The sequence below is a fragment of the Falco punctatus genome (assembly GCF_963210335.1).
Source record: "Falco punctatus genome assembly, chromosome: 19".
Lineage (NCBI taxonomy): Eukaryota > Metazoa > Chordata > Aves > Falconiformes > Falconidae > Falco > Falco punctatus.
The window spans coordinates 6,436,720-6,451,299 of record NC_137599.1 but is presented as its reverse complement, the minus strand read 5'-3'; the positions used below and the strand labels follow the sequence as shown (position 1 = coordinate 6,451,299).

Here is a 14,580-nt window from a genome sequence, read left to right as displayed (position 1 = left end):
ATGGGCAGCAAAGGAAGCTTCACAGTTACGTAAAAGTACTGTATTATGAAATGAGATGACAGAAGCATCTTCTAAGGGAAAAACATGCTGACAGCACATACCCCAAACTCTTGAGAAACCTCCAGTGGGTTTCTGATGGCAGCCACATCTTGTACAAACTATACAACACTCAAACTCAAATACCAGATGCTGCTTGCCAAAGGGCACTAACGATTAGCCAGAGCAAATATGAGGAAGCTAATATTCTTTGTCATTAATTTGACAGTTATATCAACTTTTTGCCCTGTGACATGTAGATCAGTAACACCGACTCAAGGATAGATGAAAACTCAGATTCATTAGAATTGAATTCTAAGATGTAGATCCCTTGCTGGAATCCAACACTGATTACAGACCAGCCAAAAAAGACTTCCAAACTGTGTCTCAATCAACAAATCCTCTTCATATATGAAAGGAAGTCATGTTACTGACACAAAAATCTATCACATGACTTTTTACATAAGTTTAGACTTGTAGATACTGAGTGGTGACCAGCCTTAGAGGTCAAAATAGGTAAAGTCAACATCTTAGCAAGGGAACCAACACTGCCTGGCTCAGAAGAGAGCTATTGCCATAACTTTGGTAAAACCATTCTTCTTAGAGATTTAGTGGAATGATATTTGCCTATGATGTTGGAATATAATTTAAACAGCAAAAAGTAATGCAGCTGGGATATGAACAGCCAACCCTACCTGCAAAACTGAGGTTGAAAAATCCCCAAACTGACAACTAAATGAAGTCACATATGAAATGCTTGACAAGGAACATCATTCTCTGCCTTAATGGCATTTTCAGCAAGACATTATCCATGTTCAGCATCAGACATGAGCAGAGAGCAAAAGGCTTTTTCCTTTTAATTTTATTAAAGCAATGAGAAGGTGCAGCAGAGACATTCAGCAACCTTCAGGTCTACAGAAAACTCCAACATAAAGCATCTCAACATCCAGTATTGCTAATGCCTTAGAGAGTTTCTACACATAAAACATGCTTGCTGAAAGTACAGATGTGAGAAGCATCACTTGGCACCTGTGGCCAGTAGGGAAGCATTAGGAGAGATATGGCACACCGGGTTACACACCAAGAGACTTATAAGCTCAGGGAAGAAAAAGGAAAAAAGAAAGAAAAAAAAAAAAAAAAAGGTGGTGGTGGGGGAACCCCAAACCAAACTGTTGAAAGTTCTCACCAGACTGTTTCCAGACAACAAAACATTCCCCTCTGATACCACTAAGCTTAAGATTTCTTACATGCTACACTGGTAGAACAAACTGGGAGAACAGCTGTCAAGGCCAGGTGAAGCCAGCAAGTTTTTTTCTTCATTCAGAACAAACAAAAACACTGAGCTGGAGCTTTTGAAGGGAGTAATTCAGTAAAGAGTGGAGTGACTTACTTGATGTAGTACTAGTTGCCAAGACTACTGGTGGATCTCAGTTTTATCTGCACTGGACCTCACAAATTCCCTTCTCAGACATTAATTTTTGAGTTTTGCTCCACGATTTTAAGTTTTCTGGCTCTTCTATCATGAAGGAAAGAGTAACTGCCAGACCTACAGAGATGTTATCCAAGATAACTGCCCTCTTCTCCTCCCATATTACTACAATCGTTAAAGGAAGGGCTCCCTCCATGACAATGTCTGTTACTGACTGAATACACATGCTTTAGGAGATATTTGTTAAATGTGCATGCTTATGATGGCCAAACAAAACTGAAAAAAACCACCCCACCAACCCAAACCCAAAACAAAACAAAAAAACCAAAACCCCAGCAGTCAAACAATTTTGACTGAAGCATTTCTTTTACTCCTGAAAGAAAACACAGCAAAAGAAAAAAAAGACTCCCATAAAACACTGCAGGAGATCCAAAGAGAGGACAACTCATCCCACCTATCTTCCGGCAAAAATCACAGCTATAGGATGTATTTTGCAGTTAAAAGAAGACAATGGAAGTAAGACAGCAGAAGCTCTGAAGACACTAAATTAGAGAGTTTGAATTCGCTCATTAAGGTTTCTGAACTTAAGTATCTAGTTTTAGAAATAACTGTCTGCCTCTTTGTCTGAAATTCCTATTAGTGAAATAATTTTGTAAGCAGCTGTAGAAAAACACAATGAACAGAAAATTGTGGTTACTGTAAAATTCCTTTCTCTTAAATGTTTCTTAATTTTTTCTTTTTGTTGGCTATATAGACACACCTAGGAAAATAAAGAAAACACTTCTTTATTCAGTAGACAAGTAACAGGCAGGCCAGTTTCCACTACAGAACTAGTGTTGGTTATTATCCCAAGTGAGTTTCAAATTAAGGAGTACAAACAGATGGATGTGAACACTAAACCAGAAGGGAAAAGATAATCAAACATGCTTAATTCCTATCATCATCACAGGTAAAAGACAAATACAAAGTAATAAAAAATAAATGGAAGTGAAACGTGATGAATCACACAGAAAAAGCCATCAGCCACACAGGTGTGTGCACTCACACACACAAATAAAAATTTAAGTGCCATATCAACATCCAGTACTTTTCCTGACACCTCTGACTCCTTAAAAGAAAGGATGAAAACCAAGGTCACATCTACCTGAGGCTAATGGAACTGCTATTCTATCGGTTGTACAGGAAGACTTACCTCACAGAAGAGAGTGAGTTTGTCATCTGGAAGAAGTCCATTGGCCTCATCCAAAAGAAAGTCTCTTCTAATAAATTTTTTGAACCCCCAGTCCTTGCCTTGTACAAATCGATATGCTCGCTGGCTCTCTGAAAGAAAGATGTTGTGCTTCAAATACCAGCCAAGTGACTCGCTTGATCAAACTGCAATAGACAAACAACTGACCCCATCAGACAGAAAGAGTTTTTACACCGTTTTTACACACCCATTGCTTTTGTTTCTTCTCCTTTAGCATTCAGGATGGAGAATTTGAACTTTGCTCGAACTTCACTTTTTGGACAGCTCACCAGCAACAGATAAAGGGATAGATAATCTTTACTTTCTTCATCCAAGCCTTTAGGGTTCACACGTAAACACCTGTAGAAGCAGGCATCTGAATGAGATGTCAGGAACAGTTTTTGGCAGGTCATTCACAGCTTTCAAAGAAAGGGCATTGTAGGATTTTCACAATAAAATGTACAACAAGTTCTGTTTAACAGCCACTGAACCACAAGGAAATAATAGATAGGTAAATAGAGTAGAACTGTATGTTACAGTCAGCCTTATGCTACGCCTTCAAGCCAGGTCATAATACACAGGCACAAACCACAAGCAAACCACTTCCAAAAAATACAGGGGAAAAGAGGGGGGTGGGGTGTGGGGTGTGCGCGGTTTAAATTACTGTAGAGCACCTTCAATAACAACTTTCACAAAAGGAAAGTGAAAGAAATAGTAGAATGGAGGCAATGGATTTGAGGCAGTGCAACAAATCCAGAGAAATAGTAGGTAAAACTCCACAGGAAGCAACTGAAGAGAAAAACTGATTTCTGGAAAGCTGGTAGTTTCTCAAAAACGTTTAATACTAGGGCAAGAGAAAACTACTCCTGTGTGAAGAAAAGGGAGTAAGTGCAGGAACAGGCTAACTCGTAAGCACTTCCATGACCTGAAACTTGACAGCAAAAACTAGGCCAAATGACTAACAGCTGAAACACACAACACTACCACCAAAGATCAGAAAGATCTAGACATTAGAATGAGATCCGACTAGCAAAGGTTATAAAGGTAGGTAATTTAATCACAAAAAGCACTCCAAGGAAAGCACACGTCTGCCACCCAAAGGAAGGGAACACAAGTTGTATCACATATGCACACACTAAATTTAGTGGCTGATTTGCTGCATTCTATCCTAAGGAGGTTTGGAAAAAAAAATATGCTAAAACAGTATCAGCAACAAGGAATAAAACAAAGACCAGGTGTCCATGGATCTACCAGGTCAGACAACTCACAGAAGATACACATTCTACCGAAGTCCACTCTGAGTTACTGGCTATTACATGAGAACTCAGGGGAGATAAAGGTTTCAAAGGAAAGGAAAAGGGCAAAAATATTGTCATCTTTAAGAAGCAGAAACTCCTGGATAGAAGGAGTTACAGAACATCATTAATTTGATCACCTCTGTGTTAAGTCTTCGAATTCACAAAAAGCTGTCATAAAGAGGAAAGTAATACAGTAGCAATAGTCTTAAATTGCAGGATTTAGAGTGCAGGCAAAAATTATCTTTTTAACAACATGGAGTATTAGGGACTGAAACTGGGAGGCTGAAATAGCGCTTGAATATGCTGGCTAAGTATACTCAGCCAGTTAAGGTGAACATCAGTCAAAAAACCCCCAAGCTTAAGACATTAATAATCCTCCACAGCACATCTCTGCTTCAAGGCAGGAAGTAGCCTCCCTTCCAGTGATGGCTTCTATTACTCCAAATGTTTCCATTATCAGAGAAACACTGCAAATAGCCAGATCCTCAACATTTGTTTTGTGTGTCCAACAATTGTGCTGAAGCAATAGTTCTCCCAGGGCATATGCTGTACATGCAAGGAAGCAAGAACTTGTGTGCAGTACCAGTAGGTTTTTTAGAGATTTCCTCTGTTATAGAACCCCAAATTCTTTCACACAGTTGTACAAACAGGGTGAACCTCTCTGCTCTATTTCTTACCATTTGAGCTTATCATTGGCTCCAGATGAAAATGTTGAGCTTTTGATGACCTCACCCATTTCTTCTCGGCAGAAGCTAAAGTTGTTTATGGTCCACATGTAGGAAAACTTCACCACCTTGATCTTTAAACAGAGGATAATAATCTGGTTTAGGGTCATTCATGCTCATTCATACCGGCCATCTTAAAGGCAAAACTCAAAAACCTGGAAGTTTTACTGAGTGTTTTACGTGACAAATAACCCCCAAACATAAGACAACAGAGTCTGGAAATGGCTGGCAGCGACAGCTGGAACACTCCAACTTCCCCTGTTGCCTCCTCCAAAGTTCCTCCAACGGCAGAGAGCAACATTTGACTGTTGCCTTGGTGAACACTCACTGTAGCAAGCATGACATTGTCTGAAACCCCAGACTTTAAACTTGTTTTGAATAAATTTCTTACCACAGGTTCTAACTGTGTTATCTCAAGAAAATCTCAGCACAGTGTAGCCTTACCTGAGTGTAGCACCAGCTCTCTGCTACAGGTCCACTCGACATTTCTGCCGGAGGAGGAGGACTCGGCACCCTTGACATCGCCAGTTTGAAGATTAAACAGAATTTCACAACTCAGCAGAAGAAATATATAATCTTCACCCTGTCAGTCCCAAAAAGATAAAAAAACCCCAAAACTAAGAACATAAGAGAAAAAAAATGTCAGGAGTGCTGTTAAATCTCATGGGACACAAGTTAAAGCCATCATGCTTTCTTTCTCTCCCCATGCACCTTCAAAATATGTTGTTACACAAAGTGCAACCGTGTTTTCTGAAGAGGAGATACACAACCTCCACTCATTCTTTCAACATGCAGCTCCTTGTGGGAATAAGCCTAGCATATAATCTCCTTCAAGGAGTCCAAGACTCAAACAGGAGACTCCCCACTTGATTTGGGATTTACTACTTTATCCTGAGGCCACCATTTCAACTCACTACTTACTCCCTATTTTTAATTTTGAGAGTCTCAGACTATTCCGAGATTAGATTTAACAAATGCAGTTCTTAATGTGAAAAAGCTACAAGTAGCAACACACGACCCTAACTCAACAGCAAAAGAAAATCCTGGATTCAGAATGACTCCCAGTAACATCAACAGAATAATTCCCTATAGCTTAAACCTTCTCCTAAAGACTTATATTAGGGAAGGTGTTGGTAATGATTTCTCTACATCAAACTGAATCCCTCAGGCCAGATGAAATTCTCACTGCCTTTATAGAAGGTGAAAACTTCACTAGCATAAGTGCCAAGTCAAATTGTAATTTGCAGAGAACATACAGGGTTAAAACCACTGCAACACGTCTGAATGACTACACAGACACAACTGATAAAAAAGGCACTTAGTTATCAGAAGGGAGGTTTTAAAACAAAATAATTAACCCATCTCTGACTTCTGAGTCCTGATCTCCAAGGCAGATACACAAAATACCTTCCAAGATGAACTGGAAACTAGGATTTGTAACTCTGACATATAAAAGCATCACACATGCCTTACAGTTTAGCCTCCTGCTAAACACTTTCTGTTTCACAGGTGGTATTTATCTGCCTTCCTCTGAACTGCACGGGACAGTGAACCACAAGAACTCCATTGCTGTTAAGTTTTGTCCTCAGAAGGATAAAAAAAAAGGGTGAATAAAAGACATAAAATCGTTATCTTGCAGCATGAATTGCTATAAATACAAAGGCTGATAATGAGGTTTGTTGTGGGGGGGTGTGTGTGGGGGTGTGTGGGTGGGTGGAAGTAAAGCACAGGCTCACCTCTTGAGGAAGGCTGAGTCATTAGTTGTTGAAAGGAAATGGTGGAAAGCACAGAGAATATATACCTAAAAATCCCACACCTCAAAACAACAGAAGAATGTTCACAATAAACATATCCAACATATAGGCACATAATTCCTCCCAAACTGCTATCGACATAATTTGGAGCCTTCAAGTGCAGTTGCAGGGTAGGTGTGGATTTGAATGCAGGCTCCAGCTGCAGACAAGACCTCTTCCCAGCAAGGCTCGCATCAGCCTCCACTCCAGCCTACGGCTTGTGCACTTCGGTTTGGAGCTGTATGCACCTTCAGACAGTACCTGGAAATACCGGTACACCGGTAGTAGGTAACCGTAAAACAACAGTGGGGTTTTTTTTCCAGGTTTAATTTTCTTTAAAAAAAAGCACCAGTGAGCCAAGTAAACACTGAAAAAGAGATACTGGCTATCAGGAGCTAAGAAATAAGCATCTAACCCTGCAGAGATGCACGCTTATCTCGATGGAAATTTATTTCCTGGAGCAAAGCTCAGGGGCAAACAACTAACTCTTAAGATCTCCACTGCAGGCAACTAGCATGAACCTAAAACCAAGTGCTCTCAGATGAAACTGCTTTACAAACTTCTTGCATTCACAGTTTGTGCTGTGTAAATGGAATGAGGAGAAAAAAGAATGTTTTAAGATGCTGATTTTAAAATCAGCATTTCAAAAAGGGACATCAACATGCACTTCAGGTACTTGCTGCAGGTTTTACTACATTAAACTTAAAATTACCACAATTCCTTCAAAGAAGTTCAATTGTTCCACTCCATGTCATTCAAATTAAGCCAAAATTAGCAGACAGTACTTTGAATACTGAGCTAATCGCCCTTCCATGGGCAACATTCAGTCTTGCCTCCCAAGAACATCATCACTTGACTGTCTCCAGCCACACATCTTTGGGGCACAGATATAACCTGAAATTCCAGCACAAGCACACTTCCTCCTCTCCATGGCTGGGTGAAAAATCGCCTTTTTGCTGGTTTCAGTCTACGGTCAGGAGAGAACCAAGCTCTTTCCTTCCCCTCGGGGCTCCGAGAAGCACTGCTCAACTCCACCCAGGCTGCTGCATTGTTACATTCACAGCCATTTTTAATCTACATTATTCCAGTGATCTGTTTTATAGCACAGGCAAAACAACTGGGACACAAACTGGTGAGAGGAGAATAAGCAACCAGGGAACGGATGAAGTTTCTGTCTGAAGCTCATCTCACTGACAGCAACCTGTCTGCTCACTAAGCAACAAGATGCTAACCCTAATGAAAAGGTTTGACCAGAAGAAAGCACAATGAATAAATAAAACACGATTGGGACATGAAATTGATTTTTTTTTGTGGTTTATTGTTAAAACTACTTAGTTTCAGTGATTATAGTTTTTAACTAACACCTTTTTACTCAAAGTACTTGCAAAAGTGTTCCTATCTCTTTTAAGATAGTTCCTTATGCAGAGTGAGAAACAATGCAACTTTTAGTTAAGAACCATTAAAGGGATGAAGAAAATACATAAAATTAGCTTGGCTTAAAATAACTTTTGAGTTCTCTGAAATGATAACACTATGGCCTTCCATCCATCTCCTTACATACAAGGCCAAAATGGAGATGTGAATTCAACCTCAAGCCACAACAAACTACGCAGTCCTGCTCCTACGAGGGATTTTGGGCACGGCCAAGACACCCTGTAGCAACATGTGAGGAATGGCTGGAAAGTCAGCAGCAGCAGTGTCTGATCAGCATCCTCCCAGTGCCTGTGAGGCCACAAAGCTGCTCTCCTTGCCTGGCTTCAAAATTACACAGAACAGTTCCAGAACAGTTTGCCTAGGGAACAGATTTCCACATAAGGTATGGATCAACAATAAACAGTTTTCTGTAAGAAGACCTCTACTGCCAGGTAAACTGAAGCAATTAAGTATCTCTTACACACACACACACACATTAGAGAAGTGGTTTAACACTAAAGGTAATTACACAGTTAAAAGACTCCAGAGGGTCCTCCTTAAAGACAAATGGGTAAATTTAGTGGTAACACCTCCCTTTATGGCATGAAAATGAGGGATTAACGAGGAGGCAAAGAGGAGAAAAACAACAGCTTTTTATGTTACAATGGCACATTCATGAAGCCTGTTGGAACAGTCTACAAAATCGAAGGGTTTCCTGAATGGAGGGCAGAAGTCAATACTAAATTCCTCTTATCTTTCACTGGCCTCCAAGGAGCAAACTTCAGAGGGCTGTAGCCATCAACCATATACATGGGGAAGAAAAATAATCATGTGATGCAAAAATTGAAACTTAGCAACTACTTTCTGTATTTCAACGAGATTTTAAGATGCACCTAAACATTACCTCAATCTTACATATGCGAACAAGTTTTAGAAAGCTTCTGTGGTCTAAAGACAAGACAAATGCATGAGCTTGAGATAGACAGGACCATTTAATATCCTCCGAGTAACTGTCACTTTTATATCTTCCATCCTTTCCTCCCAGATGGCCTGGACAGGCAGGTGGTAATAAAAGTTATGACAACGTGCTAATAGAATTGCTGCATGCCAGCGCGTCATTTGTTATGCTTTTAAAATGGCTCAAAGTTTCTAGATTTTAAAGATTTTCTACTATTTGGAACATACTTTCAGTCTGGTATGTCAAAGCTTTCTACAGATGCTTTGTGAGGCAGTTAAATACAGTTAAAAAGTGATGTTAAACTCCAACATACTCCTACGTAGCTCAATACAACAGTCAATTGTCAAATACTTGTCATCAAGTGACATCACTGGTACTTTTACTACTGTAGCAAGTCATAATGGGAATAAACGGGTAATACCAATCACTGTCTTTTGCAAAAATTGCCAGTAAGGAAAAACCTGCCACTTGCCTTGCTTATCAAGCACACCACCAGGGGAAGCACATAAAAGGTCACTGAAATTTATGCTTAGAAGCATGCCATGTCCCACCTTCAAACGCCGAATCGCTCTTCTGGCGTGGGCCAGTATTAAATGCATTTTAAAAGGAACCACAGCTGACTTAAGGTAAAGTTCTGAAATCGGCAGGGCACCCCTGCTGTTTATTTGTTCATAAACACTTAATACTTCACCACTTCACACTTCACTAACAGTGCTGGCATCTCTGAACTAGGAGTGAATTAAAAAGTGCCACAGGCAGAGGTTTTAGGAAAACATTTTGTAAATAGTTTGGGCATCAAAATTCTCTCTGGTCAGGAGAAGCCTGGACAAACTTGATGGTAAAAGCATAAATATCAAGTCACAGGAAACAAAATATAAAATATTATCTTACAGACCCCTGTTAGCCCACACAACCTGTGAGTTTCTCACTTCCTTCGATATAAGTAACAAACAGCCCTTGTCTCTGGATATAGTTAAGATTACAGTTAAGAAAAAGAATAATTCTCACCTCATTCACAACCACTGCCAGATGAGAACATTTTGTCTAAGAACCTGAGCCAGATCAGACCTTTTTGAAGCACAGGAAATGTTCCCTTACTACTCTGTCCTCTTAATTACCTCCTGACTTTAACCGCTGTACCAAGACTTCTCAGCTCAAAACTTCATCTACTGTAGGAATCATCAAAAAATATTCTGTGAGCAGCAAAGACTTGACCCAAGAGAGGTGGGGAACATTAACTCAATTCTAGAAGAGGCCTCAAAAGTACTAGACTTTTGCTAAATAGCCTGCCAATTTCTACTCAAGATAAACCAACTCCCTTTTAAGAAACCAGTACTTTACACTGGAAATTTCCAAGTACATTCATTTGCAGGAAGTTTTATTCAGCAAAAGATAACTTACAGAAGCCTATTAAAAATATACTCCTTTTACAAATTGTTTCGAAAAATGGGGTGGTTGTTTCTTGAACCGGCAACGTATCAAAGACTATCCAAGAACAGCCCAGAGAGAAGGAGCAGGATGAAGATAATTGGAGCAATAAAACAAGGGCATGAGATATGGAAGCACAGGAAAAGACCAGTATCTTCCTACATTCTTCAAAGCCCTGGAAAGGACAATGGAAGGTCTGAATTCACTGCTGTAAAGAAAGAAAAAGAAGGGGAAAAAAAAAGCCAACAGAAAGAGCAAAATGGGATGCAATGCTGTTTAACTAGCAGATGAATAAAATGCTTAAGTTTTCAGATTTTAACGTGTATACTAAACACAGCATCATACCAGAGGAAAGCAATGCTGGGCAAAGCATTCACATGGCAGTCATGAGCACAGGCTAAGTGATACCGATTGCAATGTCTCCTGTGTGGTAGGAAATTTTGTCTAGCTACAAATGCAGGCTGAAAGTCAGCCACGGTGAATTCCAGAGGTTACTCTAAGTTGCAACGTAGCAAATAACCTGTACCAATAAAATTAGACTTCAGATTAGAAATACACACTTCGGAAAGATGAAAGTGACGTATAACAGAGAGCTACATCTTGAAAGTAAGACTGGTTTCCAAAAGCAAGAGGCTTATCTTTCAGGAACAAAGAAGTGTGAACAGTTCTACAACAAGAAGCCAATCACTGCTTGGAAAAAACAAACTAGAGGGGAGTAACATGAATGGTATTTATACAGACTTAACTGTGCCCGAATTAGAAGAAAGAATAATTCATGCCAAAAAATGGTTAGTGAATTAAGCTTGAACACTTTCTAAAAACCAGGAGCATGTGCATTACACCTTCCTCTACCTTTTGTACTTTACAATTAAAAAAAAAAAAAAATGTTACTTAATCTGTACCCTGTTGATCGCCACAAAAACTGCTAAACTCAAAGTGAGACATGGGTTTTTATTTACAATCTTCAGTAGTAAGATAATAAACTGGAAAAATCAACACAATCACAGCATAAAGATAAAAGGAATGAACTGGCATCCAGTGAAAGATGCATACCAGGCTAAAGGACCTACAACAACTCATTTGGGAGACAGAAAAAATAGAAAGAACCTGGCTCCCCCTCAAAATAGAGTGCAAATGATCTCTGTCACATGTTGAGAGTCCTGTGCTTTTCTCTTGATCCCAAGGCACTAGACATCAATCCTAACTCAAGTTTGTAACTTGTCCCCATTATACCATCAGTAGCACTCAGGAACTTCGATGGAAGGCCAAATTCCTGAGGTCATAACAGGGCCCTGTGGACACTGCATAAAAAGATTTTAATTAAGGCAGACACATAGATCTTAATTCAGTTTATTTCAGAAAACTCATTATCAAGTTGTAACATCCAGATTTATTTATTTTTTGAGATGCCAGATCATGGAAAAAAAGATGAGTTACTCAGAAAAATAATTTTCAACACAATTAATAAGAGAGATAGTCATCTCAAAATGCACTGAATATCGGCAGCCCACTAGAATTCAGTAACCAAAATGCCACTTTGACAAGTATTCAAAAACTGTTTCTTTTCCACTATATTTTTAATTTTTTTCCCCCTTAAACAAATTCTCCAATTGTAAAATGGGGGGGGGGGGGGAAGGGCTTGGTCACCTATAACAATTGTAATTTGTAAGAAACTGTTAAAAGGATGGACAATTGTCAGTGAAACATCAGTACTGTAGGGAGAATTACAAGTTTTACATGTATTTTGTAAGGAAAGAAACAACCATCATTCTTTAGCTGTAGACCACCTACCATCCCTTCCCCCTCCTCCCCAAATATCGCCAGATAAAACAGCAAACAGCTAAAACTAAACCGAGGAAAGAGAGAGGAAGTTGGTGGTAAGAAGCAGCCAAGAGTTCTCTAAATAACCTTCTGCTTTTATAAACAAATCCTCCACTGAAAATTTCTACTCTTCAGTCATTAAGTCAAGTCATATTTTTGACATTCTTCTAAGACTGCTTCATGTTGGTGTTCGAACAGATGCAGAAAACTGCATCCCCTCCAATCACATCCAACCCTAACTACAAATTACCCAAAGTATATTAGAATTACACCCACAGCAGTCAATATAAAATGTAATCAAATTCTTAAAAGCAAATAAAACTTTTTTTTAATTTTAGAGTTACTGCTGCATTTGTCACCACTCCTATTTTCACCAGATACTTGCCTTTTACTCTTTCTACTTCCATCTTTAATCCTCTTGAGCTACATCCCAAGATGCTTAAAGCTTAAATCTTCAAAACTGTTTTTCCTCAGAAGTTAATCTTCCTCATAATTTTTTAATTAAGATCATAAGCACGTTAAAAGTAAATAAACCTCTTATTTTCCTTTTCTCCAAATTCTCCTTTTCACCGCTTTTCTCTTCCCTCCTGCCAATCCGTTCCTGCTCATTTCTCTCCTCTCAAGCAAAAATGCAATTCAAACACACTAGCTAAGGTTTTACAGAAACAATCAGCTTGAGCAGACTTCTAAAATAAAAAGAGTTCACAGGCAATAACAAAACCCTTTTCTGAAATAAGATCAGGTTTCTTATTGAAGACAGATTCTCCCTCACAGGCAAATCATAAAAAGTATTTTACAGCTTCAGTTTCTACTTGTATAGTAAATTGTTACCTGTCACTTGCAAGTAACTCAGTTGCCATTTTAACAATTTTTTTAAAAAGTAAAACATTCATAGCATGTAACTCATCTTCCCAATAAAAAAGATAAAGCCACAAAAACTTCCTAACATTCTGGGGAAAGCTCTCACTCTGAAAACAGGCTGGCAACAGCAGGGGGTTTCTCCCCTGTGTAGACTGTTCTTCTCTTGCAAGAGCAATGCACTGCTAGAAATACCTCACACCTCTAAAATCCCAACAGATTCCTGGGGAGTTGAAAATAACTGGAAGAAAATGCCTAAGTGGTACAACATCTAATCAGCGAACAAGCCAAAACTGAAAATTAAGCAGGACTGCATTTTTCAATCTACTGTGGTGAGACCCAGTACCAAACACTGCTAAAGCACTCAAATGGGATTGCAGATCTGATCTCTAGCAAATCACCAAGACTATAATCCCCTCTGGAGCCTTTTATTTATATCAACATTCCGGTAATACAAACATCTGGTAGTCCTCACATAACATTTTCCAGTTGCCATCTTGCATTAATATTTCTACGAGCTTATCAAAACCAACTTGAGCTGAAGTACAGTTTCTGCCATTATGATTTTGGAAATTAAGTTTTCAAATAATCTATTTAGAGATTACAAAGCATTGCCAAAATGAGACACCAAACTACTGGATTCTTTCACCTCCTTGCAATTGCAGCATGACTTTAAAATGGTTATGAGAATTATTTTAACCTGCTAAATGTAAAGATCATGCAATTACCCAATAAAAGCACCCTCAGAATCAGCACGCACACCCAGGTTTTTGGAAAAGCATTGTAAGAATCAACTGCTTGTTTCGTTCCAACAGCAAGCTCACTCCAGCACTTATTTCTAACAGATAATAAATAGCAATTACAAGCACTCGAAAAAGACTCTTCTTTGCAGCCTATCTTACCAGGTAACGCTTCTCAGACACTTGTTTTTACAGGCAGAAAGAGTCCTTAATTTTCAAAGTTACTTTGTTTAGTCTTCTCTCTGACCTTATCAGACATCAACATGAAAAAGAGTAAGGACAGGAAGGAGAGGGGAATCAAATTCCAACCAACTTCCACTTCCAACCCTTCTATATTTTCCTCAAAAATCATCAGCCGTGTTTTCTATAGAACAGATCACACTGACTTCAAAAAGGTGTGATGGTTTTCCTAGCATAATTTTAATAATCTTACCTTAACAAAAAAATATTACATCTTACCATAAATCCCATTGAAAATAAAAATTATGGCATTCATCTACACCCATATTTGAATATTGTAATCATTCAAGACTAACATTATTGAGTTAATAAGAATAAGAGCAAAGAAAAATCTGGTATCTCAGACATTACATATTTAGTATGTTTTTAGTCAACAGGAAAAAGACTGGGCCAGAGGCATTATTGTATGTCTGTTTATATTAGTGACACTTTGGAATCAGGGCAGCAAGGTGAATTCTTTTCACTACTTTCAGCATTAATGTTGTAACTTCTAAGTGAAAAAAAATTCAAAGGAAGTATCTTGGACACAGGGAGCTGATTTGCTTTTAATTACGCATTCTGAGCTGTTATTGGCATAAGCCATTTATTGCATCTTTGAAAAACAGAGGTAAAT

General features: G+C 38.8%; 1 protein-coding gene across 6 annotated transcripts in view; it reads right to left on the bottom strand.

The window, feature by feature from the left end:
- Positions 1–14,580, bottom strand: part of SPOP (speckle type BTB/POZ protein) — a 28,481-nt gene that overhangs the window by 7,699 nt on the left and 6,202 nt on the right. For 4 of the 6 annotated variants that reach the window (XM_080369766.1, XM_080369768.1, XM_080369765.1 and 1 more), the window contains 4 exons: positions 5,161–5,299; positions 4,669–4,790; positions 2,902–3,053; positions 2,658–2,785 (listed from right to left, as the gene is read on the bottom strand). In XM_080369766.1, the coding sequence (XP_080225892.1) occupies positions 2,658–2,785; positions 2,902–3,053; positions 4,669–4,790; positions 5,161–5,238 (480 nt within the window). In that variant the 5' untranslated portion in view covers positions 5,239–5,299. Of the gene's footprint in view, positions 1–2,657; positions 2,786–2,901; positions 3,054–4,668; positions 4,791–5,160; positions 5,300–6,184; positions 6,351–13,889; positions 13,975–14,580 lie in introns of those variants that run through there. The other 2 variants (XM_080369767.1, XM_080369769.1) reach the window with 2 other exon arrangements.